Raw genomic sequence first — 24,903 nt, 5'->3', positions numbered from 1 at the left:
TCGTCCATCCCCATGACCTTGCACTGCCCCTCTCTACTGCATGCATCATTCGCGGTGACCACTGTTCAGCAAGTTGGATTTTTTTTTTCTTGAATGCAATGCTTCGGGATATGTAGCCGTAGGCATGTTGACTAATAAAAGAACCGAAGAACGAAATTGGACACCGAGAAAAGTACATAGCCTCACCAAAGTGGCGATGGAGGCCATTCTCGTTAGTACACGTGGAGTCCGTTTTCCATCCACGTGATCCCATTATCCAAGCGATGGCCCGAAATAATAGAACTGTTCTAATCTAGAACTTGAAGCCCCATTTGCTTGTGTTTTCTGCAGCTCCATGATACGGTTTAGCCAAGCCAAGCCAAGATCTATTCACTCGGATCTAAACATATTTTTTGTCCTTTTCTGTCAGATATTAGTGTGTCGAATTAGTCTGCTCAACTGTGAAGCTGATGCCCGGTTAATGTTGTGTAACCTGGCCGATGTCATGGTAAGCACTTATCTTTGCTTTCCTTTTGCTAGCTGTCGTCATCATCCCCAATCAGTTGTCGTGGCTTCATTGGGCGAATTCTGTTGTTGAAAAATCCTTCAGCTGACGGCTGGCTATAACCGTAGGCTCGTATAAGATATTGACGCGGAGCCCTCAGTTAATTCACAAGGATGTGGTGCCCTGTACGTCTGACTTGTTGTTGGCTCTACTTGGCATGCATGTCCTAGAAATTGTGCGCCCAACATTGTAGTTCTTATGGGCTCCAGTGTGCTCGCCAAGATTTAATTGGTATTTTTCTACTGTACAGCATCTCCTACACAAAGTGTATTTTTGCGATGAGCCGAGATCATCAGCGTAAAGCATCACCGGTTTTGATCAACAAGTTACATGTTAAGGAGGCGCACGGGAGAGTATATACCAAGATGGCACAATAAGATGCGAGGATGGAGGAGATAGACACACTGCTTTCACATGCATGGATAACATAGATTAGTCCAAAAGCTTTAGCATTCAAAGGTAACCAAAATCGTTATACAATCTCATTGCCTCGTCAACACACCACATACCCCACCTTTCCCACTTTCTTTTAAAACCTGGCCTGGACCTTGTCCAATGTGTCCTGCAACGCCCACTCGCTGCTCTTCTCCTTGCTCCTCACGGCCTTTGCCTGCGCCGCCGTGAAGCCCTTGGCCTGCACTGCCGGGTTGTAGCCGACGCCGGCGGCCTTGATGATCTCCTCCTCGGAAAGCTTGGGCGCCTCCTTGCCATCCGCCCTCTGGTAGACCGTGACGACGACGGCGCCGCCCAGGCCGAGATTGTGCTGCAACGCGTTCTTGGTACCCGGGACGGCGCGGTTAGACGCCCAGCCGCGGAGGTGCCAGACGAGCTCGGCGCACTGCGCCAGCCCCGTGGCGCCGAGCGGGTGACCCTTGGAAATAAGCCCTCCCGACGGGTTGACAACGGTGCGGCCCGGCCCGCCGGGGTACGTGATGCCGCCGGAGCGTACCAGCTCGTGCGCCTTGCCCTTGTCGGCCAGACCCAGCGCGTCGAGCGTCACCATCTCGTTGGCCGAGAAGCAGTCGTGCAGCTCACAGACCTGGCAGTCACGCGGTGAGACGCCCGCCTCGGCACACGCCACGCGCCCGGCGTGAGCGCCCATTCCGTAACCGACCAAGTCGATGGCGGACTTGGAGAAGAGCTCCGGTCCGTCGGTGGCCATGCACTGGCCGGCGATCTTGATGGCGTTAGCCTTGAGTTCCGGGCGGGCGTCGAGGAAGGCCTGTGAGACGACGACGGCCGCGGCGCCGCCGTCCGAGGTCGGGCAGCACTGCAGCTTGGTCAGGGGGGTGTGGATCATGGGCGACTTCATGACCTGCTCTAGGGTGTACTGGTCCTTGAACTGGCTGTAGGGGTTGCGGGCCGAATGTTCGTGATTGACGCGGCCGATCTCGGCAAAGTCCTCGAGCGTGGCGCCGTACTTCTCCATATACTCCCTACCGGCATTGCCAAACATCTGCGCGGCACCGGGGACCTTGGGCTCGTAGCCGCGGGTGGAGGCCATCATGAGGCCAGAGGTGCCGGTCGGGTTCTCGCGGTCCTGGAAGAAGGTCTGCAGGCTGCCGGGCATCATCTTCTCGAAGCCGATGACTAGAACACAATCGGCGGCGCCGTGGCCGACCAGCTGGCGGGCCATGGCCAGGCCGGTCGAGCCGGTGGAGCAGTTGTTGTTGACGTTGACGATGGGGATCTGGGTCATGCCGAACTGGTAAAAGACGCGCTGGCCACAGGTGGAGTCGCCGTAGCAGTAGCAAGCGACGCCTTGGTCGACCTCGTCGTAGTTGATGCGCGCGTCCAGCATGGCCTTGACGCCGGCCTCGAAGCCCAGCTCCGTGTAGTCGACCTTGCCGCGAGGCTTGATGAACTGCGTCATGCCCACGCCGAGCACGTATGCCGGCTGCTTGGGTTTTGCGGGAGCCATGGCCGGAATGTGAGTGTGTTTGTGTGTTGAGGATTTGCGACTGTTTGACGACGGTGTGAACCTGCTGCGGGTTTAACAGAAACTACGCTGATTTTCTTTCCCGTCAATTGATGGTCTGGGTGTGGGACGGCTGGATACTTGGAGGTCAAGGGACTGAATGACAACAGGGAATCAAATTTACACGACGGATCAAGCCGGTTATGATGGGGAAAGAATATGGTACGAAATGGTCCCCAACTCGTCTCATGAGCAAAATATTACGAACGGAGACGGACTGTTTTATAAATCCCATCCCTCGGCCCTGTAGTTTTGGTATCCGAAGCCAAAAAAAAAAAAAAAAAAAAAAAAAAAAAAACTACTCCTCATTAAGAACCCCGGCCGACTCCCGGGCCGTTCTTCATGTGCACCTGCAGAATTGCAGATGGGATAACACCCTGAACACCTACTATTGGTAGCTAAGCTTGTAGCAGCAAGTGTGGATCCCCCCTTGTGGTGGCCTTTTTTTTCGCCTCCTCATCCCCGCAAAACCTTGCATCTGCCAAAAAACTGGGGGATGCCCGAAGCTGACTTGTGCGGGGAAGAAGACAAAGATGCCGAGGCATGTTCAACCGGGCCCGGCACCGAGCACCTTGGCATTGGCATGATTGGTGTTCTATGTAGTAGCTTCAAAGAAAACAAAACAAAACAAAACAAGTACCTGTGTCGTTATTTACTTGGTACTGGCTCTGAATATTATGGTCATGTATCTTTGGTCACGCGTAGTCACTGTAAACTAGACAACGGAAAGTTGCACGCTGTGGATCCTAAATATGTGCCAAAACCTACCACTACTTGAAATGTCTTCCTTTACAATTTGCCCATAGCCGCTAGTCTCAAATTCGTAGCAGCCGCTACCACGAGAGACGGCACCCGAAAAAGCCCAGAACAAAACGAGGTGGCATGAACCGACCACCAGTCGGGTTTGACCTGGTACATCTGGAAGCACATTAAGTTCGAAGATTTCGATCACCGACAGCTGAATCTGGCTGAATTTTGCGTACCGGCGGTTTATATTAGGTTTGTAAGTAGAAAAAAGTAGAATCTGCTTCGGTATTACATATATCGGATGGGTATATTTAACATGGACAAGGATAATTAGATAAGCCAGACTGGAGTTGGAAAAACATGCTATGGTGCAACCATCCACGTATTCGAAAGTGCCCGCGAGAGCCCGCGTGCTATGTGATGGTATCCTAGTATTCTGGTTCACCCCATAGATTCAGTTCGTCTGGGAACTGGAAGTTGCCATAATTTATTCGTCTGGTTAGTCGGTAAGTCCAAGGTCTTTCTGTGTGTGCATTTAATCAGATGACTTTTGAAGGAACTCACACCAGCGGTAGCCAGCTGCCCTATCCCACCAAATAGGTGCAAGGCCGGTGGCGGCAGCGCCGAGGCCTGCGGAAGCACGTATGGTTTTTGATCGACCGTTGCCGGCGGTGGCTTACCAAAGAGCTGATTGAGATCGTTTAGAAAAAGCGCCCACTGACAAGACCACTCACTCCTCCAAACACAGCACAAGGGGCACTGCGCTCAAGAGGCAAGTCGACTCACCGAAGATGATCCGACTATCAGCCCGTCTGGACCGTGATGTCCCTTGGCGCTCCCCGGAATCGAACTTATTGTCGACATGCAAGCATCCAGGATGCGCCGGATGCCAAACGTCATCCTCTCCAGCCGCTCCTCGGTTGTCCCACCCGGCTGCACCGATTTGATGACAGCTGACAACGCCACGATATCCTTGAGATCTGACGTCGAATCACGTATCATCATGATCAGGTCTTCGAGTGTTTTCTCTACCACCCTCGTCATTCGCTGGCCCGACCATATCGGCTTGTTGCCATGGTAGTATCTACCCCCTGGTGTGGCCAGGTAGTCTCCCCCGTCGGCCGAGGCCGGTGAAGTTGCATACCCGCCACCGGTTGCCGGCGTGTCTCCCCTGCTAATGCTGCTCTCTTGGTAGGAGTTTCGTATATAGTAGCACACGCTAAACGCCGCTTGTATGATATCGTGCTTAAGGATGACGTAGTACATATGGCTCACGTCGATGTATGCCGGTGACCTAGCATCCAATTCGTCAAGATACGTGAGCAGCACCATTGATGATTTTAGGTATGTCGACGTAATCTGCGGCGGGCAGTTGTCATTGAAGACGCCGCCGCCGCTGCTGAGGGCAAAAGGGCGGTACAAGGCCAAAAGTGGGCGACGGACGTGCATGTCCAAGAGACAACGCATCCGCCACTCCTTGTACTTGCCGCTCGGATTGAGGCCTTGATTTTGGTTGCGCGGGAACACACAGTTGATGTCGTCCAGGATCCGCTCTAGCATCGTGCCCACCTCGAGAACCTCGCCGTAGTCGCGAATCGTATCTAATCTGCTTACCAAAGTCGTGGCCCGCATGCGGATCGGGAGAGTGCTTGCCGCATATGCCTGCAGTTGTCCATCAGTCCTCACATCAATGGGCTTGGGGGGTGGCAAGGCAGTCATGTCTGCCCTCAGGTCATCGTCGTCTAGGTTTAGGGGCGGCTGGCATGTGTATTCTCCATCTCGGACACCACAGGGAAGGTTGCAGCCCAGAGAAAGATGTAGATCCATGTCCATTATGGAGTACCATAGTTTTCGGCGGAATTCCGCCGCGAAAGGTCGAATCTGGGGAAATTCAGACGGATCGCGATGTAGGCCCATGGTCATGGCCATGCGTATGATAGCCCCAAGCTGGGTCCATGAGTCTTGGTATCGAGGCGCAATCATGCGCTGAGCGTGCAAAAGTAAAAGCTCGGCAAGAAGGGTTCCAATGTCAACAAGTTGTTTGCCGCGCAGTCCATCGAGCCAGGCGCGGACGAGGGCGCAAGCCGTGGGTACATGAACACCTTCTGAGCGGTCATGACCCAGCCCTCGAGATTCGGTCTCAAAACGAGACCCGATCGAGAGCATGCATAGGAGTTGGGGGAGGAACCCTTCAGAGCAGCGCTGGCCTTCCCAGTATGCCTTGTATTCGGCGCGAAAGCTTGGAACGTGAACGACGCGGTAAAGGCCTTCCGACGTGCTTACGTAGGCGTCAAGCAGGCGATCACACACGGCTTTGCTTTTGGGGAGGATATCGGCCATACGCTTGTAAACAGGTAGGACGCTGTCGACAAAAACGGTAATGGGAGACAACAAGCGTCGCTGCTCTTCCTGCAGCATCGAGTATACCCTGTTCAGGTGCTGGAAAAGCTCGCCTGCACTTTCGCGCTTATCAGCCTTGTACATAAAGTCTTGGGCTTCGTCGAACAAGTTGAGTAGAACTCGGGTGCTGTTCTGCCCAAAGAAGCGGGTTCGTATGCTCAAATTCCCTTTGACGGTAAGATTCCGTATAGTTGTGGGTAGAGTCGGGATGAGACTGTTGGAGGTGTCTATAGAATTCATTTGAGAGCCACGAGAATGGATGTCTCTCGTCGCATTACTTGTAGTCGCCGGCGTGGGGGTGGTTAATGTTTGCAAGTAATTGTCGTTGTAATTACTAGTACTGACGTTGTTGCCTTTGAAGCCCATAGGTAACGACTTTGGTGTTGAGGCTGAGACGTCATTTTTTGATGCAAGGATCAGCTGCTCCAGTCGGTCTAGCCTTGAGGATATATCCTCAAACCCCGCTTGACATGCCTCATGAGGTGTGCTACTACTGGTGCTCGGGGCACGGAAGCCGCCGTTTGCAGGAGCAACTTCGTCTACCGGTAGAGACTTGACCAGGGGCGTCGCAGGCATAGGTGAGGGTGCGGCGCGCGACCCAAGGGCAAGCCTCTTTTGCGCCGGCCGCTCCCCGGCACTTGTGGGCTCCCCATCAGAAGAATCCGAAATATTGCCAGCGTGATTGTCAGAAGCATATCGACAGACGCGGTGACCCTTTTGGCACTGTGAACACGGCACGGACCGGTCGCACTTCAACTTCTTGGAGCGACAGGCAAGACAGGACTTGACCGGGCGTGGGCGCTTGACGCTGCGTTGCTGGAATCCGTCGAAGACCATGACTCCCGGCGGGCCGCTGCAGGCTCCGCCACCAACCCCCAGACCCCGGTGATTTTGGGGACCGACCACATTCTCCTTGGTAGTCACCTTGGCTTCCGTACTTGCGCTTTTGCCAATGCCGATTTTTGGTGCCGATGCTGCCGCCGCCGCCGCTGAGGGCGTCGTTGCCATGGCACGGTGGAGTTGACTCTGGTTAATACCTTAACCACAAGCCCAGCTGCTTCCACAGCAAGTGGGACGTGGGAAAGGGGAGGAGAAAAAATATTCAGGGAAGGGAGGGAATAATAGAAGAAATAAAAGAAGAAAAAAAGGACGAAAAAAAAAATTGTCGGCGCCTGCGTCGCGCTTCCTTCTTCAGCTCTGCATTTCCACAGAGCTATCCGGACGAACCGGTCAGTTGTGTTCTAAAAGGGATCCGTTCAGCCCGATAGCCCAGTAAACCAGCAGGCTCAACTGGGATTGACTCGGCCGAGAATTATGCGGAGGGCCTTTTTCATTCAAACAACTAGGTAGTGAAAAGGGAAGTTTACTGGTAGATGGACAGTTAACTGGACGGTTATTGAAAAAGCCAATGGTGGGTTACTGAGTTTGAATGGATTTTTTCCTAAACTTTCTGTTTGCTGGTCGGATTCGTTCTCAAGGATGGCTGTCGTCAAGTCTCGCAATCGTTTCCCCGGCTTTTGGTCAAAGTTCGTCCGTCGTCTGATGTGATCGAGGTTTCCCTCATGGTCTGCTTGCCCTCCAATTTTCGACAATGGACTCCAATGATCTGATGAGATACGGGAGGTTGCAGGCACGTGTTTTCACCGCATGCATGGTTATGCGGGCTGCCAAAAAAGAAAAGCCAAGGTGGTAGGTGTTTTTTTCCCCCTTCATGTTTTTTCTTTTCTTTGTCTTGGGCTGATTGATTACCGATTACCTTACCGTCAAGACAGGGTAAGGTACGGTACCGACCCGACCTGGTTAAATTGGGTTGGGGCCTAGACCAGGGCCTGGCCCCGCGGGCGGCTGTTAGCATCCCCGTACTGTAACCAATGTGCTTGGCCCCAAGTTCTGGAGTGACAGGGACATCCTGAACTCCCTTCTACATACGTGGTAATTTTGCGCAAGCCATCTCTACTCCGTATCATAACAACCATGCTGCTCTAATACCTAACTGGACAGACAAGACCCCCGTCTTTGGTTTTGATATCGTCAAATTCTAAGAGGCCTGACTTTGTCAGCTTCATTGCATCGTTATCACCTTCACATTGAACCTTTTTCCAACTCCTTTGAGTAACAACTTTAGCCGACAGTAAGGAAAAGTGACCATACCCATATTGTGGCGAAACAAAGAAGACGGAAATCCGCGGCAAATAACCGCCTGATCATTCGCAAATCAGCCAAGGCTCTCTTATGTGGTTTATAGTTAGTAAGGAACCAGCAGGTCTCGAGTCGTCATCATAGTTGACAACTATTGTATGTGCACATATCATAAATATCGAACTCCCGACGGCCTGCAGGGCGCTCGAACCACCTGTTAGTTAGTGTTGGGGTGGGATTTGAGATGTTGGTCAACCTGCAAAAGCATGGACTGCGTCAATCCCGCGCTACAACCCCTCGAGGGCAACGTTCAAACCGTTGGGCTGCTGGTATTTTTGACGTTGCCACAAACCTCCTTATTCCTTCCTAGACGCTGGACATACAGTGCGAGTCCACTAGCTTGTAGCGTTTTGCTCCGATTGAGAACCGGATCTTCGGCTTTTCATCTGGTGCATGGCAACAAAAGCATGCTGTAAACTGTCGGGTCGTCAAAGTCAGCTACGTTTTGCATATGTGAAATATCAGGACTGACTGAGCTGAGGCTGAACCCGCCCTCGCGAACAAAGTCAACTCCGCCAAACCGACTTACTTTGGCCGATCGGCAGAAAGTTTGGGGTCTAAAATGGGTCTCCAGCTGCATAGACTAGAACTAGAAGAGGTCTGGGCCTATAACTAGTTCTAGACCGACCTCTTGTCCCTCACGTTAATCCTCTTGGTGAGGACTGGGGTGATGCACCATATTCAGCCCTACAAGCAATTTACAAGTCCTAATACCAGTCAAGCCTAGGAGATATGGTCAAGTGATTCATCAAAATAAACAATGCAGGATTTTGACTCCTTTCGGGTTGTCAGCTCCACGTTCAGCCTAGTACTAAAAAAGAACTTGCACCGTCTTCCCGGCCGAGACGAAACCGCCAGCATCGACTTGTTGAGACCAGATGCTATGGGCCCAACAACCGTCCCCTCGGGTCTGAGGAACACCGCTAGATTCACGCAGTCTAGGTTGTCGACCCGGGATTCTGGCACTTACAAGAGTTGAACGGTGAACTTTGCCATTGGATCATGGGCGGGACTAGCTGGGGCCGCGGCTCACATCACGACGAGGCCTCTTGACCGCCGACTAGGCTTTGTAATCGGCGAGCAGAATAGGTTTTCATATCCAAAAGCATCGCTGCACGGCTAAAATCCGGGCGGCTTCCGGACCAACCAACCTGCCGCGCTTTGGAGTCAACCTCAAGACCGCCTCCTGTAGGCGTCCTGCCGCATTGAGCAAACACCATAAGCTGGAATTTGTGACGGTATGATCGGGCTTTAGAATAGGACGGGGTACCACGTGTACTACTTGAACTCCTGTTTCCATCTACCATTCCAAGGTTGGTTTCGAAACGTAAATGACCTAAACCTAGAGATGAGTGCGATGTTAGTCAGATAGAGCGTCCATCATTTGACGCTATCCGCTAAATCCTGAGAGGCAACTTCCGTATCCAGGCGTCTGAACTGTCCATGTTCTACCAGGCTGCGGGCCTTCCGACGAAGCATGCAATCAGTGTATACAGGCTTATCCCGTAATGTTTGAGTACTCCAGGGACGAGAACCTCCCGATGACGTTGGGCAAGGGCTAAGGTCATGCTCAGAGTGACAATGCTCGTCGCCAGGTACCCCCCTCGCGACACTAAACTTGGGAGTGTGTCAAACACCAAAGTAAGGTCCAAAACGTATAAGATTCCCATTAAAAATATATAACGCCCGGCTAGTCAATAAGCAAAGCAATCGTAATTCCCTTGCTCCCATCCGGGTTGCTCGTTTCTTCGTTTCCAACCTCGACCCAAAAGCGGGGTTTTCTATGCCGAAGGGACCTCGATGCTCTGCGCAACACCATCAGCCTCGCCGGCCGTGACCTTCTTGCCCGTCTTGGTGATGGTCTGGAGGACCTTTTCGTAGCTCAAGTCAGGGCCGGCGACGACGGTAGCGTTCTGGTTCTCAAGCGAGACCTCGTAGCTTTGGACGCCTGGGCAACAAAGAAATGTCTTGTCAGTCTCTAATGAACAATCCAGGATTCGCTTGGAGAGCAAAGGTAAGGGTAGTAGTTTATGCGCCGTAGTTGCAAGTGGGGATTTACCGTCGAGCTTCTTCAGCACCCTGTCCACGGCGCCTGAGCAGCCGCCGCAGGTCATGGTGATGTTGAACTTGTAGGTGTGGTTTGCGTCCGACATTTTGATTTGTTTGAAATGGGGTTCTTTCCTGTTAGTGGGCGTTGAAAGATGTTGCGACAACGGAGCTTGGTGGTTTAGATGTTGGCGGGCAGAAGATTGCTGGGATGGTTGGCGGGGTTGAACAGCGCTTGGCTTAGGTAGGCTCGCTACAGTACTAGGTGGGGTTTATTTTTGTTTTGGTGTTGGAGATGCAGGTACGGAGATGAATTATACAACGGGATTTGAGGCTTGGCTAGAGGTAGAAGTAAACAGCTAGGAGAAGGAACTGGACGTTCGCTTTTATAACACAGATCTTCCGTGCCATGAGCTTCTGGGGATTTTGAGGCAATTATTATTAATCAGCTCACGTTTGCCGTCTTGCGCCATCCTCTGCGTTGGCTGCCGTTCGCGCACGTTTCGGGTTCGTGTCACGGGGCAATTGCGGGGCCTGCTCCTGAGTGAAGGTTCTACGTGGTAGTATTGCATTGTATCTGCCGTCTTGGTGCCGCCCTTGGAGGTTTTGTCATCATTGTCTTTCTTGCTAACATACAGCCTCTTCATTATAAATGCAAGACTGTCCATAAGAAAATAAGCCGAGCTTGTATACCCGGGATCTAAATATATCGAACAACACTTTACGGTACGCAAGGTCTATTAATCGGCTGTGTGCGCCGTGCGGACTGGCGTCAGTCTTAGTGACCGGGGCTGACCCATCTCGGGAACATCCGAGCGCAACTTGCTCCTTCGTGATCTGGGAACCGCCCAGGTGGTACCCTTGGGGAATGTGCCCAAGGAGGTACCCCGTCACTCTCCTCCCAATCTCATCATTTTCGTCGATTGATCATTTCGTTAGTTCTTTTGTCAGATGTGGATATAAAAACAAAAACGCTTACCCATTAAATATTCAGGCTCCAGCTGGTTACCATTGATTGTTTCAAGTCTTGGTATTTGAAAGAAGCCAAGGTACGTAGGTATACAACCCCCCCACCCAACTGTAATGCTAACGTTCCAATGCTATGAATGATGTTGATCTCTGAATTTGTGGGCTCCAGCTATATATCTCATGCACAACAACCTGGTAAACCATGATGCGTGGGCATCTTTGTCGCTAGATATAATACACTCACGACACCATTCTCTATCTGCTGGCAGAAAGCACAAGTAAATCTAATCCATGCTGCTAATATCATCAAGGTCGCGGGTTGGCCTGACCTTCCCCATTCGCCCCCCTCCTCTCCGGATCCTCAACCACCGGGTGCAGGGCCGGCATCTCGTCATCGTCGCCAGAGTCATCATCAGGCCACTGCCCAGGCATCGACTCCTCGGGGAATGCTTCATTTTCATAGTCAGCATCTGGGTTTTCATAGGTTGGTGGCGGCCGTGGCCCGCCCCGAAACAGTTCGGTCAGCCTCTCCAGGAATGTAGCCGGAACGTTCTGCGCGCCATCAGCCCCTTGTCGTAAAAGTGCATTTATCGCCTCCACCTGGTCTCTCAACTCCTCTTCGTGACCTCCTTCGTCTGCAGAGTCGTCGCCATTAGCATCCCAAGGGGCTAATTCCGCACCTGGGTTGCCGAGCTCCTGAAGGGCGTCGATAAAATCGCGCATGCGGCCCTCTGTTTCTGGACCTTGATTGCGCCAAGGAAGGTGTTGTTCCTCATTCGAGAAATCATTCTCTTCGGCGGGCGGCGGAATCGGATCGAAGTCAAAGTTCGGTGTCACGTGGAGTAGTGTATGCGGTACCAAAGCCATGATTGACGGTGTATTATCGAGGTAAACGAATCTGGCAATCGGTTGTCTGACCTCATCCGACTCTGGTAAAGTCTCAAAAGCTGTAGGCCGTGGTACCGAGCTTGCGACATCCTTTAGAAGTGATGTAGCATCTGTATTGTTGTATAGATCTTTGAACTGGTGGATAAACAGCGCCGTGTAGAGCTGATCAGTGGGGTTCAGTGGCTGAATGGCCCAAAGAGACTTGGGCACATCTATGTTCAAGGCACTGAAAAGTGAGCAGTAAAGCCATGGGAGCCTTCCAATCCCCTGCTCGATGACTTCTCTCGCTCCGTCCACGTCCTTGAGTTGTAACTTGGCCAGTGCCACAGTCTGTCTGATGTACTCCCTGTTTGGCACGTTTAGTGCCATGATAGAAGAGAATAGCCCATGGTTCACAAGGTCGGAGAACCATTTTGACTCCCTCGATCTTATGGCAAGTAAGGGAATCAGGTTTAAGATTCCATAGGGATCCTCAGGAGCCAATGCTAGGAAGAGCTTGGCCCACTCCAAAGCCGTGCGGTATGTCCCTTTCATTACCAAGCTTTTCAGGTAGTTGTACGCGGCTAGCCAAAATTGCCGGTTCTCCGGCCGGCGAAAACTAAGTCTTGCGCGGCCTTCCTTTAGCTTGTTCCGGAAAGAAGATAGTGTGACTCTCCCAAAAGTAAACAGGGCTCTCTCGCAGAGGTCTCCTGCCAGAGCAGAGTTTTGGTCTTGCTTGGCTACTTTGCTAACTTGTATCAAAGAGGACACATGGTAGGGGTGTCTGTATAGGAATTGTACAAGCATCATGGGATCATGCCTTTGCACAAGAGCGAAAAAGAGTCTTTCCATGGCAGCATAAGTAGCATCATGCGTGAACTTGTATTCGGTAGTCCCGTCGTCGAGGTCATCCACCTTCTCCATGGTCAAGCCTCCAGCCGATGCTTTTGGCCAATGTTCCTTTCCTTGAACAAACGGATTTCCCCGAAGAAGGACATCCGATATGCTCTCCCCCGGCCTGCCTTTGAGAAACTGTTCAAGAGTAGCAGCCTGCTGTACTTGACGCATGTTTCGCCGCGGCTGGTTTGCTTGTGGGTCGCTGTCAGTATTTGCCGACTGAATGATATCGCGACCAAAGAGGCTGCGCATCTCATTAATGACTTTGAGATGCGTCATGTTGATGCTGAGCAAGTTGGCAAGCTCTCGCTCATAATTGTGAGTCGTCTCTGATGTTTGCCGATCGGAGCCGGCAGCTGATTTTGACAGCTTGAGCTCCTCCAGAGCCCGATCAATCTCATCCACTTCGAGTTCCGGCACAGCTGTCTCGGTCTCTTCCTTCCTGGTATTCTTCTTTTTCTTCTTCTTCTTCTTGGACTTCTTCTTGTCGGCTGCTGCTAGCGGGGGGCCACTGACTTCGGCTAGGCTCTCGGGTTCATCCTCTGGGTCTTCGTCTTCGGCTTCATCTTCGTCGCCGAGGGAGGCAAAGCCGGCAAAGAGGTTCGCGCGGGGCTTTGCGATGGGCTCGTCGTCTGAAACATCGTCTTGGGGCGTTTCTTGACGGTCCAGCTCTTGCTGCTGTCGCAGCTTCCGTAACTGCCTGCTTGACATTTTGATGCGGCACTGATCGAAATTCGAGAGAAAAATCTGCCGCCTATCAGTGCGCCATGTGTTGGGTTTTGAAAATCTTATGCTTGGCGGGTCGCCATACGAAGATTCGGTAATATTAGCCACAATCATAAATAAGGTATCTACCTAGTCAAGACCCGCCATCATTTGCGCGCGTCATTGAGGGGGGTCCAGAGTGATAAGCTGCAGCTCACGTGACGACATCCCCAAGATGCAAAAAGAGGGTCAGAGCTCTATTTTGGCAGCCGGCAAAGTGCTTATGCCAGCTGCATTCCCCACCTTGACGCACACACAAATGGTTGTTGCCAGCTTAGCTCCCAGACTGCTCTGATTCAGGTCGGACCTAATGCTTGGCGTCGCCAGAGTTCAGCCTCCTCCAAATCGACTTTTCATCCTCGCTCAATTTGTCCTTTTCTCCTTCACCCTTGCAACATTTTCTTCACCTTCCGATCCGTCTCTTTCCATTCGAACATATCCAGCATTTCTTCATTTCGCAGCTGCTAGCAATTGGAGTTGTTTTCGTATTTCGTCACGTTTTCCCCGTTCACGCGATCTGAATTTTTTTTCGCAGAAGCTGCAGCTGCAGCTCTTTTCTTAAACCCGCCTCAAGCTTCGACCCGAAGCTTACCGTCATCTGGCCACGATGTCAGAATTCTTAGGGTGAGGACCGCAAGGCCGGCCCTCGAGGGGTTTCTAGCAGTTCTGCTGATACAATGATATTGCAGATCTCGCATATCTCTTATATCCAAGAGTGACATTCGGTACGACGCTTGCGCACTCCCTCCTACCTGGCTATTGCGAGACCAGCTCTGAATACTTCACCTATCCACGAAATAATTACTAACGCTATTTGACAATCGTAGCTATGTCGGTGTGCTTCACGAGATCAACTCCGAAGAGTCGACAGTGTCTCTAGAGAATGTCAAGTCTTTTGGCACAGAAGGTCGCAAGCGCGATGCTGGGAAACCAGCTGAAGAAATTGCACCATCCGACCAGGTCTACGAATATATCGTCTTCCGTGGCAGCGATGTGAAGGATTTGCGAATTGAACAGGCGCCCGTGGTCAAGGAACAGGCACCACCCGCCGTACCCGATGATCCCGCTATTGTTGGAGTAAGTGGAACATATTTTCCTTTCTCTACTCACAGGCTTGTTCGCTGCCTGATCTTGGCTATCATGATGAAATATTCCGGATGTAAAAACAGTCTGAAATGCGCAAACATAACCCCCTGTTGATTTCCGTTGCCTTCCTTCTGATTATATGCCTTTTTTATTCAAACTGTGTACCCAAACAATCGATACATTTTCCATACGCTGACTTTCAACCTCGGCTATCAGGCACGACCCCGCCCTGGAGCTGCACCCGCAGGACCTCCTGCAGGACCTCCAGGCGGCCCTCATGGCCACCATCCGCCTCCCTTCCCCGGTGCACCTTACTATGGAAATTGGAATGGTCAAGGGGGACCGGCAGGTCCCGGTGGCCCAGGAGGTCCAGGAGGCCCGGGATTCAATGGATTCCCGTACCCTCCCCCGCCGAATTGGTTCCCTCCACCTGGTCAAGCTTTCCCCCCTGGACCGGGCCCATGGAACAACTATGGAATGCCGCCCCCAGGAGCACACCACCCTCCCGGCCCTAGCGGCCCTGGACCGCGACAGCCGCAGCAGCAGGGACCACAGCAGCCGCAGCAACAACAGGAGCAGAAGCCTGCCCCGATTGGTGCGAGAGGTGACAAGGCTAGGACCGAGTCCCCTGCTGCACAGCAACCTCAGTCAAAACCGCCTGGTGGAGCATCTGCTGCCAACCAGCCAGCACCCACCCCGCCTGTTGACTCCAAGCCGTCCGTAGAGGAAGTGAAGGCAACAGCTGCCTCTCTGAATCAGAGTGCTGGAGCATCTAGCGCCAATAAGCAAATCCCTACCGGGCCTAAAGGCACAAGAATCACCCCTGCGGTTCCTTTGCCTGCCGCTCTGACTCAAAAGTCCGCTCAGCAAACGGTTGGCGTTGCCGCCAACACAGCAGCAGCTATCAGGGACGCCACACAAGCGGCAAAGGCTGCTGTCGCTGTTGCTATGGCTAATATGGAGCGTGGTGATAACGGTGTTCCTCCAGCCGCACCCCAGCAATCTAATGGAAACAACATGGATAATCTGACCAACAAAGTAAATGAGATGAGGGTCAATGCCACAAGGGGAGGTAGCCGTGCGGGACGTGGCCGAGGCGGTCCGCGTCAGGCCAAGGTTGAAGTTCCTGATTCGGACTTTGATTTTGCTTCAGCCAATGCCAAATTCAACAAGGATGATCTTGTGAAGGAGGCCATCGCTGGTGATCCCCTCGGTGAGGCCCCGGCTGCGCCCGCAGCCATGAATGAAGATCTGGCCGCTCCGCCGGCCTACAACAAAGCTTCGTCTTTCTTTGACAACATCTCTAGCGAGGCGAAGGACCGTGCAGAGAACGGCGGTCAAAAGCCCGGCGGACGTGAGTGGCGCGGTGAGGAGCAACGTAGAAACATGGAGACGTTCGGCCAGGGCAGTGTCGACGGAGGTAATCGTTACGGTGGCTTCCGGGGCCGTGGCCGTGGTCGTGGCGGCATACGCGGGAGGGGCGGTAACAGTGGGCGTGGTCGTGGCTTTCGTCGCGGTGACGGCCAGGCTACGGCTCAGTAGAGTTTGACGTTCCGGTCGTCCAGTAAACTCTCGACAAGTCAATCCACGTGTGGCATTCTAAGGCCCCCATCGTGAGAACTTGTCCGCTTCCAAGGCCGAGAGCGAACCAATTTCATTATCCTCATAATTATCTTACGATTCACTTTGCAACCCGAGGCTGCATTCAAAAACTCATTCAACGATTCCACCCGCTCCCATTTATCTGAAAACACGATGCCTTTTCTGGGCCAGTACTACTACCCCAAACATCTGTCGTGTGCGGCATGAGAAGAGGGACCCTCAGACCGGAAGCAACAACCAATCAGCAAACAAGTGCGCGTCACGGATCATCATAACTACCCTCGGCCACCAGGCCAAGTAGTCCGGTGCTTTTGATTTCATCGTAGGCTCAAGGACACTGAAAAACAGCGTCTGTTTCCTACAACAAGTGTATTACTAGTACAGGGAGGCGGCAGGCTAGGCTTATTGGGCGAGTGCACCTTATTTCTTCTACGACATTATATCAGCCACACAGCTGTTTATAGGCTGAGGCAGGGCGGCAAGCCACTCTTGTTCTTCCAACTCCCTGGCGCAGGGGAAGGTACCAGCGTTTTGTACATAATTTTTAAGGCAAGAAAAGGCCTGACGATGTGGGAAGCTGGAAGAACTGGGAACGACGAAGGCGGGTAACGAACTTCTGACGAGTATTGAGGCAATGAAAAAGCGTTTCTCTTGAATTTGGAACCATGCACCAATGTATGGTATTCACGTCGGAGCGTTGCAACACGTTACTCATGCGCTCAACAATTGATGGAAGCTGACTGCCAGCAGCCTCGGAGTAGCACGATCTAGGTTCGTGTAATGGAGATCTTCAGGCCTCTTGTTTCCCAAATCTGTGTAATCAGTCTGTTGTTACGATTAATCGTGATACGAGATAAAGTGGTGCCATCCAATAATAGTTCCCTTGGGGAACGTGATATTGGGGGAGCAGGGAGCAGGGCTTTTATTCCGTCCACAGGATGGCTGGACCAGACTAGAATAGTTGCTGAACTAGGTAGTTAGTGACTGAAGGATAGTCAGTCAACACCCAGTGAGTGTTGGTTTGGTTTGCCAAGACAACAGATAATAGCACCCGGACGATTTTGAGAGTTGGGGCATCGTTCAACCATACCAAGGATTGCAGGATTGTTTGGCTTTCCGCCCTTTATTTCTCTTGCAAGAGTCAGTTCAGTCTGTTTTGGTGACGGGTTGGGGGTTGACTTGTTCCCGTCAGCATGGGGGATTTGTACGTAAGTTTGAAAGTAAAAGTACTGTATTCGAAGAAATGCAAAATTAGAAAGCCAGACCAGCTGAATCAGGTTGCATGCCCTTGAATTAAAGTGATGTGCTAGAATACAATGCAACAAGCTTGTATAGCGGGCACCCCGTCCCTTACAACCTCCAATCGTTGTCGACCTGGTAGGAACCCCCCAAATAGCAAACAGGGTATTAATGGGATTCGAAGTCTTTTTGAACAGGGGTGTGTACCATGAGTTTTAGCGCCTCGGGGGACCCCCACGCCTCCTGCCAGCCATGCAGCGCCATCGAATGGATTGGGTGTCAATAGCAATTCAATGTTTGAGAAAGTTCCACACGACGATCACGCATACCAAGCATGCAATAGCGCCTTTGTCTTATAAACCAGGTGTCCCTACTGCAACGCAAAACTACTTTTTTTTTTTTTTTTTTATATCGCTCTCTTTCTCTCGTCATCGTCCCAATTTGAACTAACCTCCGGATTGGGGCGAGACCGCCATTCTCCTTGTTACGGATTCCGATCGGCAGTTGTGTCCGGAGCATTGCCTCCATTACTATGAACGTGTAGAGCGCATCAAGAAGATTTGTGGCAGGAAAGAGAATTTGGGAATGGACAAGGAAATGCACAGTACCTATCCGTTGGGTACCTACTAACCCCAAACTCTAGCTGGGTAACTCCAACTACCTACTTCAAGGAGCCATAGATCACCTGTCATTACACCCATCAATCAAAAACTCGACCTGTCTCGGGCAATCATAAATTCATGTTATTACTATTGTTCTGTCCAATAGAATCGGGTCAGCGGTCTGGAACTGGTCTACCCTTCAATCTTGCTCCCGGACGGACATACTCGATTAGGTAACTTGGGCGCCTGGTATTACGACTGTTCATCGCCCGGGGGTTGCATTGTACAGCGAGCCTTATGGTGCATTGACATGACCCATTTATATCTTTTCAGTACTCGATTTTTATCGGTCCGCCTGTCCTCTGATCGCCCCATCGCTACGCTTCATCTGCGACAAGAGAGAAAGAAACCCCCCCCCCCCCCCCTCTAAGCTTGCCAGACATGCCAGCATATTCGGATGGTGATGAGCGATCGATTATGGAGCATTTCGGGACCCCGTTTCCTAGGCCCCCTTTCCACTTTTACCCATGCTGCCTTTGTCTCAACCACGGCCAGCCTGCCCTTGGGAGCAATATCGTATCCAGCAAAAAAACGCACCGTCTTGCTCGAATAGGGAGAGGCCGCTCAATCTATGGAAGGCATTGATTTCTTTGTCATGGAAGTCAAGGTGCGGTACGGACTTTTCAGGGTCCATCCCCCTGCTTTCTAAATCGGTGTGTCCGAAATCCCAGTAGGCATTAACAAATCGACCTGCGAATAGTTTGTATGGGATCAAAAGCGCCCCTCGAGATGAATCAAGATTGATACCCCCGTGGTACATCCTTTATGTTTGCCTTCCCGCCACCCCCGCATCCTCTTTTCTCTCATGCGCCTTTTCCTTTTTTCCCTTTTTATTTGCTTTTAATAAATTTCACCCATGTACTCCCCGTCCCACTAGCCTCTGATCATCTCCCGGGCTCGTTTCTTCCTATATTTCTAGAAGCCAGTTGCTTTTTCCTGGAACATTAAACCCTAGACACAATCTAATACTAGCAGGCGTCACGGCTTGAGCGGAATATCACCATAGCAAAGTGATCATGGCGTGACGTGGTGAAGACGACTTTAGATTTCCTGATTGCTCTTTTACCTCATTTTGCCATACTGGCCTGCTCACATCCCTCCCCTTTGCACCGAAGGAAGGGGAAAAAAAAACAAAGGCTCCTTGGGCGGGTGAATTTCTCGCAACAACCGCCGCTATCATGGATACGACCTCGGATTTGACCAGAGGGCCGGTCCTTCTCTCATTATCCATCGTCACAGCATGTTTTGCTCTGGCAACATGCGGTTTGCGACTCTTTGCTCGATTCAGAATAAGCCATGAAATAGGCAGAGATGACTACGCCATAGGCGTGGCTTCTGTGAGTTCCTTGACACAAACAGTTCCTGATTCTTTGTGATATAGCATTCCAGATACTAACCTCCGTCTCTTTCAAAAGATTATGGCTTTTATAGGGACCATTTTCAGCATGATAGAAGGCACAGCCGACACCTCTGCTCGCGCGATCGAGTTCAATATCCTCGGCCAGCCATTTTACTTGATAACTGCCACACTGGCCAAGATCTCCATCTGCTTCTCCTTCATTGCCCTGGTCGGCCTTGGGGGCTGGCGAACGCTGCTCTCGACGCTGATTTTTGTCATGGCCTTTACCGACTTCTGCTCTGCCCTGACGACGAACCTGCAATGCCAGCCGCTGGAGAAGCTGTGGGAGCCTGAGCTGGATGGGTCGTGCTGGGATCCAAGCGTGCAGACTAACATTGGGTATTTCAGGGGCACGTTGTCTGCCCTTTCCTGGCTGATGTTGGCCATCATGCCATACTTCATCCTTCGCGGGTTGGGACCTGACAACCGCGCCCTAAGGTGGCCATTTTACGGCCTCTCGGCCTTGAGCTTGACGTAAGTTCATGGCATTTTTGAACCCACCAGGATTGCTCATTTGAAGACAACAAAACTGACCAGAGCGGACCTTTCTCATAACAAACAGCGCCGGCATCTTCACGGCAATCCAGACATATGAGACCTCAAACATACCGATGCAAACTGGCATCTACACTTATAGCAATTTCCTCTCCACCCTCTTCTCCATCTTTGAACAGAACATCGGCATCGTTGCTGCCAACTTTCTCCACGTGGGGCCCCTCTTCTCCCGCCGGCAGCGGCAGCTCGCCAGCCGGACCGACAGCGTCCACGACCCCTTCAAGCAGGGGCGCAGCGGCGGCGCCTCGCATTCCTCGGGCGACTCTGGGAGCGTGCGGTCAGCGGGCCCGCTGGGTCGCTTGAATGGCCTGGCGGGGACGTCCAAGTCGACGCTCGCCGGCAGTGGCGTGCAGGGGCGCGACAGCTTCGAGATGGGAATCGGTAGGACCGGCTCGACGCGCAGCGTCGTCCGCGGCGGCGTCGGGCGGTCGGCGAGCAGAAGTAGCAACAAGAGCGGCAGTGGCGATAGCGGCGCCGACGAGGCGGGTCAGGATGCTGCTGCGGGCGTCGGCGGCGGGCAGTGGCCGCAGGGAATCATCATCAAGACGGTTGAGGTCGAGGTCACAGTCGAGGAGAACAGCCGCGAGTTGGACAAGAGTAATACGCCGTCCAAGCAGAGCGGCGAGAACGATTGGGATCGGATGCTTCGCGATGGTCCACCGACACGATAAACGCTTATAAACTTTTTGGTTTTCGGTTTTGGGTTTTGTTCTTGTTTTGTGGGTTCCTTTGTATTATGACTGAGTGTTTTGTTTCTTGGGTTAGGCTTTTTTGGTCATGGCATAGAATGGGTTTGGTTTTCTTGGTTCATCCGGCTAGAGATATGATACCCCCTTTTCAAAAGATAAATATTTAGACTGGCTCTAATACAATAATACTATTATCACCTTATTTTGGAAACCTCTTGATAAACAGCGTGGAATAGCTATCGCATACCCATGTTGCGAGCGGGGAGAGATGCCAAGGCAAGGTAGTGGCTCGGGCTATGGAGGCTGATATGAACGATGAGGCGAGCCCAGTGTGCTTACAAGCGAAACACGTTGGTTGTTAAGGTGCTTTCGACAGGCACAGCTGTCAATCATCAATTGTTTATCGAGCAAATGGTTCAGGACAGCCAGTACTGGTTGTGGGCATGTGCCTTACCTACCTAAATAGGTAGGTAGGTACCTAGGTATGTAATATGTACCTATCTGCCCACCTACAGGTGCTTGTGTTTCCGTTCAGTTCAAACTGAAAAAAAATACGAAATAAGACCATGGAGCTTTCATTACCACCAGCTGAATTCCATAGCACTCGACTGCCAACCCGTTTATCGGCAAAAACACATTTGAATGTTCAAGTGTGCCAGGACCGCATCAGCCTTGTGTGCGTTGCTTTCAGCTTCGGCAGGACTGTCTCGCCAACAAAGCACCCCTCACATAAAGAGAGGGGAGAGGGCCAATAATGATTGGTGACACGGTTTGGTGGTATTGGTTTTTCCCTTTCGTTCTTACTGACACATCACAACGTGGTTTACTTGGTGGGTTTTCTCGACAATGTTCGTCCGAACTGGCCCATGTTCACTCCCTCAATACCAATTCTTGATATTTTCAAGACAATCCTTGTTGAAATGGAATAAAAGAACCAGACGATCCTTCCTTATCCCGTGCCCAGAATATGGCCGCTGACGTCGCAGCTTTCTCGCACTGGCGCATTCTCCAATTCGGCGCGTTTGAGGAGTGAGATCTGGCTTGGCTTTTGGTAGCTCGCTCCTGCTGCTCAGCAAATCCCCGAAAGAGACAACCAGTCACAGTCGCCATTCACTCCATGCATGGGCCTCTCATCACTTCGACCACCACACTGGACAGTGCTTGATCAAGCAGCAAGCGATCCGGGAGATGGAATGGGGCATAACCCATGGGTGCTATAACAGAACCTCATGCGCGGTCACCTCCAATTGGTTCATAATCTCATCATCTTGTCAGCCAAGAACATGGCGGTGAGCAGGTAAATATATAGGCTCTGGGAGGGCGCAGCGCCCTCCTCCAATCGGGCGACTGGGTGGCAGCTCCGCGTCCCCTGCAAGCGAGCAAGCAAGCAGGGCGGGCAGTCCCCGACTTTGTCAAGCCTCGTTCGTGCTGCCCATACAATGCACTGGCGAACCATTCCTCCTTGCAGCTTCCCCGCTTCCCGCTTTATGCTAAGACGCCTGTCAACGTACCTACACCTACCTTACCTTACCTGGGTATATATCAGTCGGGCGGCCTGGGGCGCCTCGGGGATTCCTTTCACTTGTTGTAATAACTACCTACCTAGGTAGATAGGTAGGTATCCGGCTCAGACGCGAGTGGCTGCTCCCTGAACCTCGTAGAACAAACCCTTTGGGGAACACAACCATTTCATTAATCTTGAACTTTGGCTAGCAGACTTTCACTCCCTAAAGGCATATCCTCCGTCACTATTTGGCTTACGCAGCCTCCTCTCGAACCTTTCAGGCGAAGGCCCGATCGCAGCTGTGCCTCAACTAGCCCGCCTATCCTCCTCACCCCTCGAAGCCTCTTTCAGCACATCTACTATCTTGACCATACTCTTCTGGACGTCAAAAACCTGGAGTGGGAGGTTTTAGAATCATGAGTTTATTTCGCTCCTCTTCAACTAATTCAAACCGGTACCAGAAGCCTCGGGCTACAGTGCCCATTGCGAATACGCCCAGATTTTTCCCGCCCCTGAGACCCCCGAGCGCCCCAGCCGTCGCGCTACAACAGGCGTCTCAGGGGCCAGTCAACACCAGCAGTGGGGGCCCCTCCCAGTATTCCGACAATTTCAACCGGCTCGACTCGCCATTCACCGTCAGATCGGAAAACAAGTCCGGTAACAAGAGGCAAAGGCGTGACAGCGGCGATGATGACGGTGGGCAGAACTGCGACGGACAAAAGCCAAAGCCTGAAGGACGGAAAGGCAAGGGAAAAGATGTTACAGGCCTCCGCCTAGCATGTCACTACTACAAGAGATATAATGGCTTGCACTGCTCGTCGGTTTGTTCTGGGCCCAAGGGCTGGCCCAATATCCACCGTCTCAAGTAAGTGACCTTTATGATATTCGCATCCGAAATTGAGATTACAGTTTGACTTGAGTCTCTTCCCATTCATGTTCAACCCCGTGTCGAAAAGGCCCAGAACATTTAGTAGGCACTAAAATTCTCCGGTGTGCAGGGGACACCTCGCCCGAGTTCACAAAGCTGGAGCGCGCTGCCAGCGGTGCGGAGAAGTATTCATGACGGTAGAAGATGACAGAATCCATTCCAATCAGAATCCGCCCTGCTCACACCGTGACCCGACGGATTGGAGCTACAAGAAGTACGACCAATACCAAAGCGATGAGGTGAAGAAGCGTTACCGGGAAGTTCCAGGCAAAAATACAGTGACGCATCAGGAGGAATGTTGGGTGTCCCTATGGAAAATTTTATTTCCAAACTGGAACGAAGCTCTACATGGATGCATTCCAACAGCATGTAAGACCCCGTCCTCGTTTATGTTCTCTCCCTGTACAGCTACGTGCGTGTCCATACATGATGTATACTTTTGTGTACGTTGAATTATACCTTTGCCCAACCGATACAAGGCCATTGTAAAACAAAACTAGCTCCCCTCCAGACTCGGAAACTAATGCCACCCATCAAAACATAACTACAGACTATGACAAGTCACCAACCCGGCACTTTGTTGAATGCGTTATCTCCAAGCGAAACCGCGACACCAACCTCCACCAGCAGCTTCTTCTCCATTTGTCAGGTGACCGAACTGCTTTGAAACAGATCCTAGAGATAATTGCCAGACACGAGAGGGCCAGCGAATCTAGTTGGCAAGGCGACAAGCCATCCCAGATTCACTCTGCCTTTGCTGCCTCGGATAGTTCAGTCCATCACGCACAAGATGAGCTACAGCTGCTGTTAGACCCTCCCGCTGTGACGCCTCCGCCCAGACCGCACCTTCAGATCGTGCCGCCGTCCCATCCGGGGTACCTTTCCCCCAACTACTGTGTCTCCATCGCAGACTCATCCCACACTGGTTCGAGCATCGGGACATCGCAACTGCTCACGGGAATGAGCAACAGGCACCTCGATGTGCCGGGCAGCCGCGCAAGCGCCTCGGGAGAGACAGAGGGTACGTTCGTGGGTGGTGGATACGACTGGGAGGTCCGCAGTGCTCCCTGCCTCGGCCCAGACCGGTCTGATATCTTTGCAACACCAAGTCAAGGTCACCCAAGCTCTGGCGGCCTTGCCGAAACTGGATATACAGCTCTACCGTGGCCCGTGCCTGGGCAACCTCAGCTGCCGGACCTGGCCATGGGAGGCATGTCAGCGATGACCAGCTTTGCAGTCGATCCTGCTTTCGCCAGTAGTGATGTTGACACGAACTCTAGGGGCACCTTGCCTCTACACCAGGATCTCTCACAATCAATGCAATCCCACAACAACATTGTCTATGTGCCTCAGCCTTGGTCCAACAGCCTCCAGAGAATAGAAGATGTCTCGCAGGTGATAGCCAATTACCATATGCAGTTTCCGAACACTTCTAAAACGGCAATATAACGACGGAGCGCCCCCTTGGAACTCTTAGGGGACTGGATTTTTTTCAATGTCTTTTCTTTCGTGTCTGCAAATTTACCATGTACATAGATTGTCTTCAAGAAGAGGGGCCCTGGGATTACTGATCTCTGGCCGAGGACTAGTAGATCTCTGTGATACTCCGCGAGAACCTAAACAACTTTATATCATTTATTTTTGCCCCCTCTAGATTCAACATTTCTTCAGCTCGAAATGGGTCGATTTACGTAATCTTGGTTAAGTTCATCTCCGTGTTGTACGAAACAATTCTATGAAAAAAAAAAGATATAGTACAGAGAAAATTATGATGCCAATAATGCCTTCGAAATATTCTATCTTCTCGAGTCCCGTATGCGCCAGACC

General features: G+C 51.8%; 9 protein-coding genes across 10 annotated transcripts; 3 read left to right on the top strand and 6 right to left on the bottom strand.

The window, feature by feature from the left end:
* Window positions 1-934: 934 nt before the first annotated feature.
* Window positions 935-2,799, bottom strand: MGG_02409 (nonspecific lipid-transfer protein). The gene has a single exon (XM_003709146.1). The coding sequence runs from the start codon at window positions 2,463-2,465 to the stop codon at window positions 1,074-1,076; it is 1,392 nt and encodes a 463-aa protein (XP_003709194.1). The 5' UTR covers window positions 2,466-2,799; the 3' UTR covers window positions 935-1,073.
* Window positions 2,800-3,474: 675 nt separating this feature from the next.
* MGG_02408 (uncharacterized protein) lies at window positions 3,475-7,544 on the bottom strand. The gene is made up of 3 exons (XM_003709145.1): window positions 4,056-7,544; window positions 3,834-3,956; window positions 3,475-3,739 (listed from the first exon to the last, which is right to left on the bottom strand). Exons 1-3 carry the CDS (start codon window positions 6,675-6,677, stop codon window positions 3,698-3,700), a joined length of 2,787 nt encoding a protein of 928 aa, XP_003709193.1. The 5' UTR covers window positions 6,678-7,544; the 3' UTR covers window positions 3,475-3,697.
* Window positions 7,545-7,693: 149 nt separating this feature from the next.
* Window positions 7,694-8,864, bottom strand: MGG_16121 (uncharacterized protein; the record flags this gene model as incomplete). Its single annotated transcript, XM_003709144.1, has 4 exons — window positions 7,694-7,894; window positions 8,192-8,285; window positions 8,398-8,425; window positions 8,839-8,864. The coding sequence occupies 4 exons, from the start codon at window positions 8,862-8,864 to the stop codon at window positions 7,791-7,793; spliced, it is 252 nt and encodes an 83-aa protein (XP_003709192.1). The 3' UTR covers window positions 7,694-7,790.
* Window positions 8,865-9,473: 609 nt separating this feature from the next.
* On the bottom strand, window positions 9,474-10,361 carry MGG_02407 (uncharacterized protein). Its single transcript, XM_003709143.1, has 2 exons — window positions 9,928-10,361; window positions 9,474-9,816 (listed from the first exon to the last, which is right to left on the bottom strand). Exons 1-2 carry the CDS (start codon window positions 10,019-10,021, stop codon window positions 9,650-9,652), a joined length of 261 nt encoding a protein of 86 aa, XP_003709191.1. The 5' UTR covers window positions 10,022-10,361; the 3' UTR covers window positions 9,474-9,649.
* A 536-nt stretch (window positions 10,362-10,897) lies between these two features.
* MGG_02406 (Nulp1-pending protein) lies at window positions 10,898-13,495 on the bottom strand. The gene has a single exon (XM_003709142.1). The coding sequence runs from the start codon at window positions 13,485-13,487 to the stop codon at window positions 11,190-11,192; it is 2,298 nt and encodes a 765-aa protein (XP_003709190.1). The 5' UTR covers window positions 13,488-13,495; the 3' UTR covers window positions 10,898-11,189.
* Window positions 13,496-13,679: 184 nt separating this feature from the next.
* On the top strand, window positions 13,680-17,388 carry MGG_02405 (uncharacterized protein). Its single transcript, XM_003709140.1, has 4 exons — window positions 13,680-14,036; window positions 14,102-14,137; window positions 14,240-14,489; window positions 14,715-17,388. The coding sequence occupies exons 1-4, from the start codon at window positions 14,020-14,022 to the stop codon at window positions 16,038-16,040; spliced, it is 1,629 nt and encodes a 542-aa protein (XP_003709188.1). The 5' UTR covers window positions 13,680-14,019; the 3' UTR covers window positions 16,041-17,388.
* Window positions 16,654-17,371, bottom strand: MGG_16120 (uncharacterized protein; the record flags this gene model as incomplete). Its single annotated transcript, XM_003709141.1, has 2 exons — window positions 16,654-17,064; window positions 17,191-17,371. Coding segments are annotated over 2 exons (378 nt in total), but the record flags the coding sequence as incomplete, so codon positions are not given.
* Window positions 17,389-19,179: 1,791 nt separating the features above from the next.
* Window positions 19,180-20,633, top strand: MGG_02404 (uncharacterized protein; the record flags this gene model as incomplete). Its single annotated transcript, XM_003709139.1, has 3 exons — window positions 19,180-19,338; window positions 19,417-19,874; window positions 19,963-20,633. The coding sequence occupies 3 exons, from the start codon at window positions 19,180-19,182 to the stop codon at window positions 20,624-20,626; spliced, it is 1,281 nt and encodes a 426-aa protein (XP_003709187.1). The 3' UTR covers window positions 20,627-20,633.
* A 1,510-nt stretch (window positions 20,634-22,143) lies between these two features.
* Window positions 22,144-24,731, top strand: MGG_02403. Of its 2 annotated transcripts, XM_003709138.1 has the most exons (4): window positions 22,144-22,258; window positions 22,361-23,013; window positions 23,147-23,445; window positions 23,627-24,731. In XM_003709138.1, exons 2-4 carry the CDS (start codon window positions 22,565-22,567, stop codon window positions 24,523-24,525), a joined length of 1,647 nt encoding a protein of 548 aa, XP_003709186.1. In that variant the 5' UTR covers window positions 22,144-22,258; window positions 22,361-22,564; the 3' UTR covers window positions 24,526-24,731. The 2 variants fall into 2 exon arrangements, with proteins under 2 accessions (XP_003709186.1, XP_003709185.1); XM_003709137.1 differs by having other exon boundaries at window positions 22,251-23,013.
* The last annotated feature ends 172 nt before the right edge of the window (window positions 24,732-24,903 follow it).

The sequence above is a fragment of the Pyricularia oryzae genome, chromosome 1, assembly GCF_000002495.2.
Source record: "Pyricularia oryzae 70-15 chromosome 1, whole genome shotgun sequence".
In the NCBI taxonomy this organism is placed as follows: Eukaryota; Fungi; Ascomycota; class Sordariomycetes; order Magnaporthales; family Pyriculariaceae; genus Pyricularia; species Pyricularia oryzae.
This window is presented reverse-complemented; position numbering and strand designations above follow the sequence as displayed.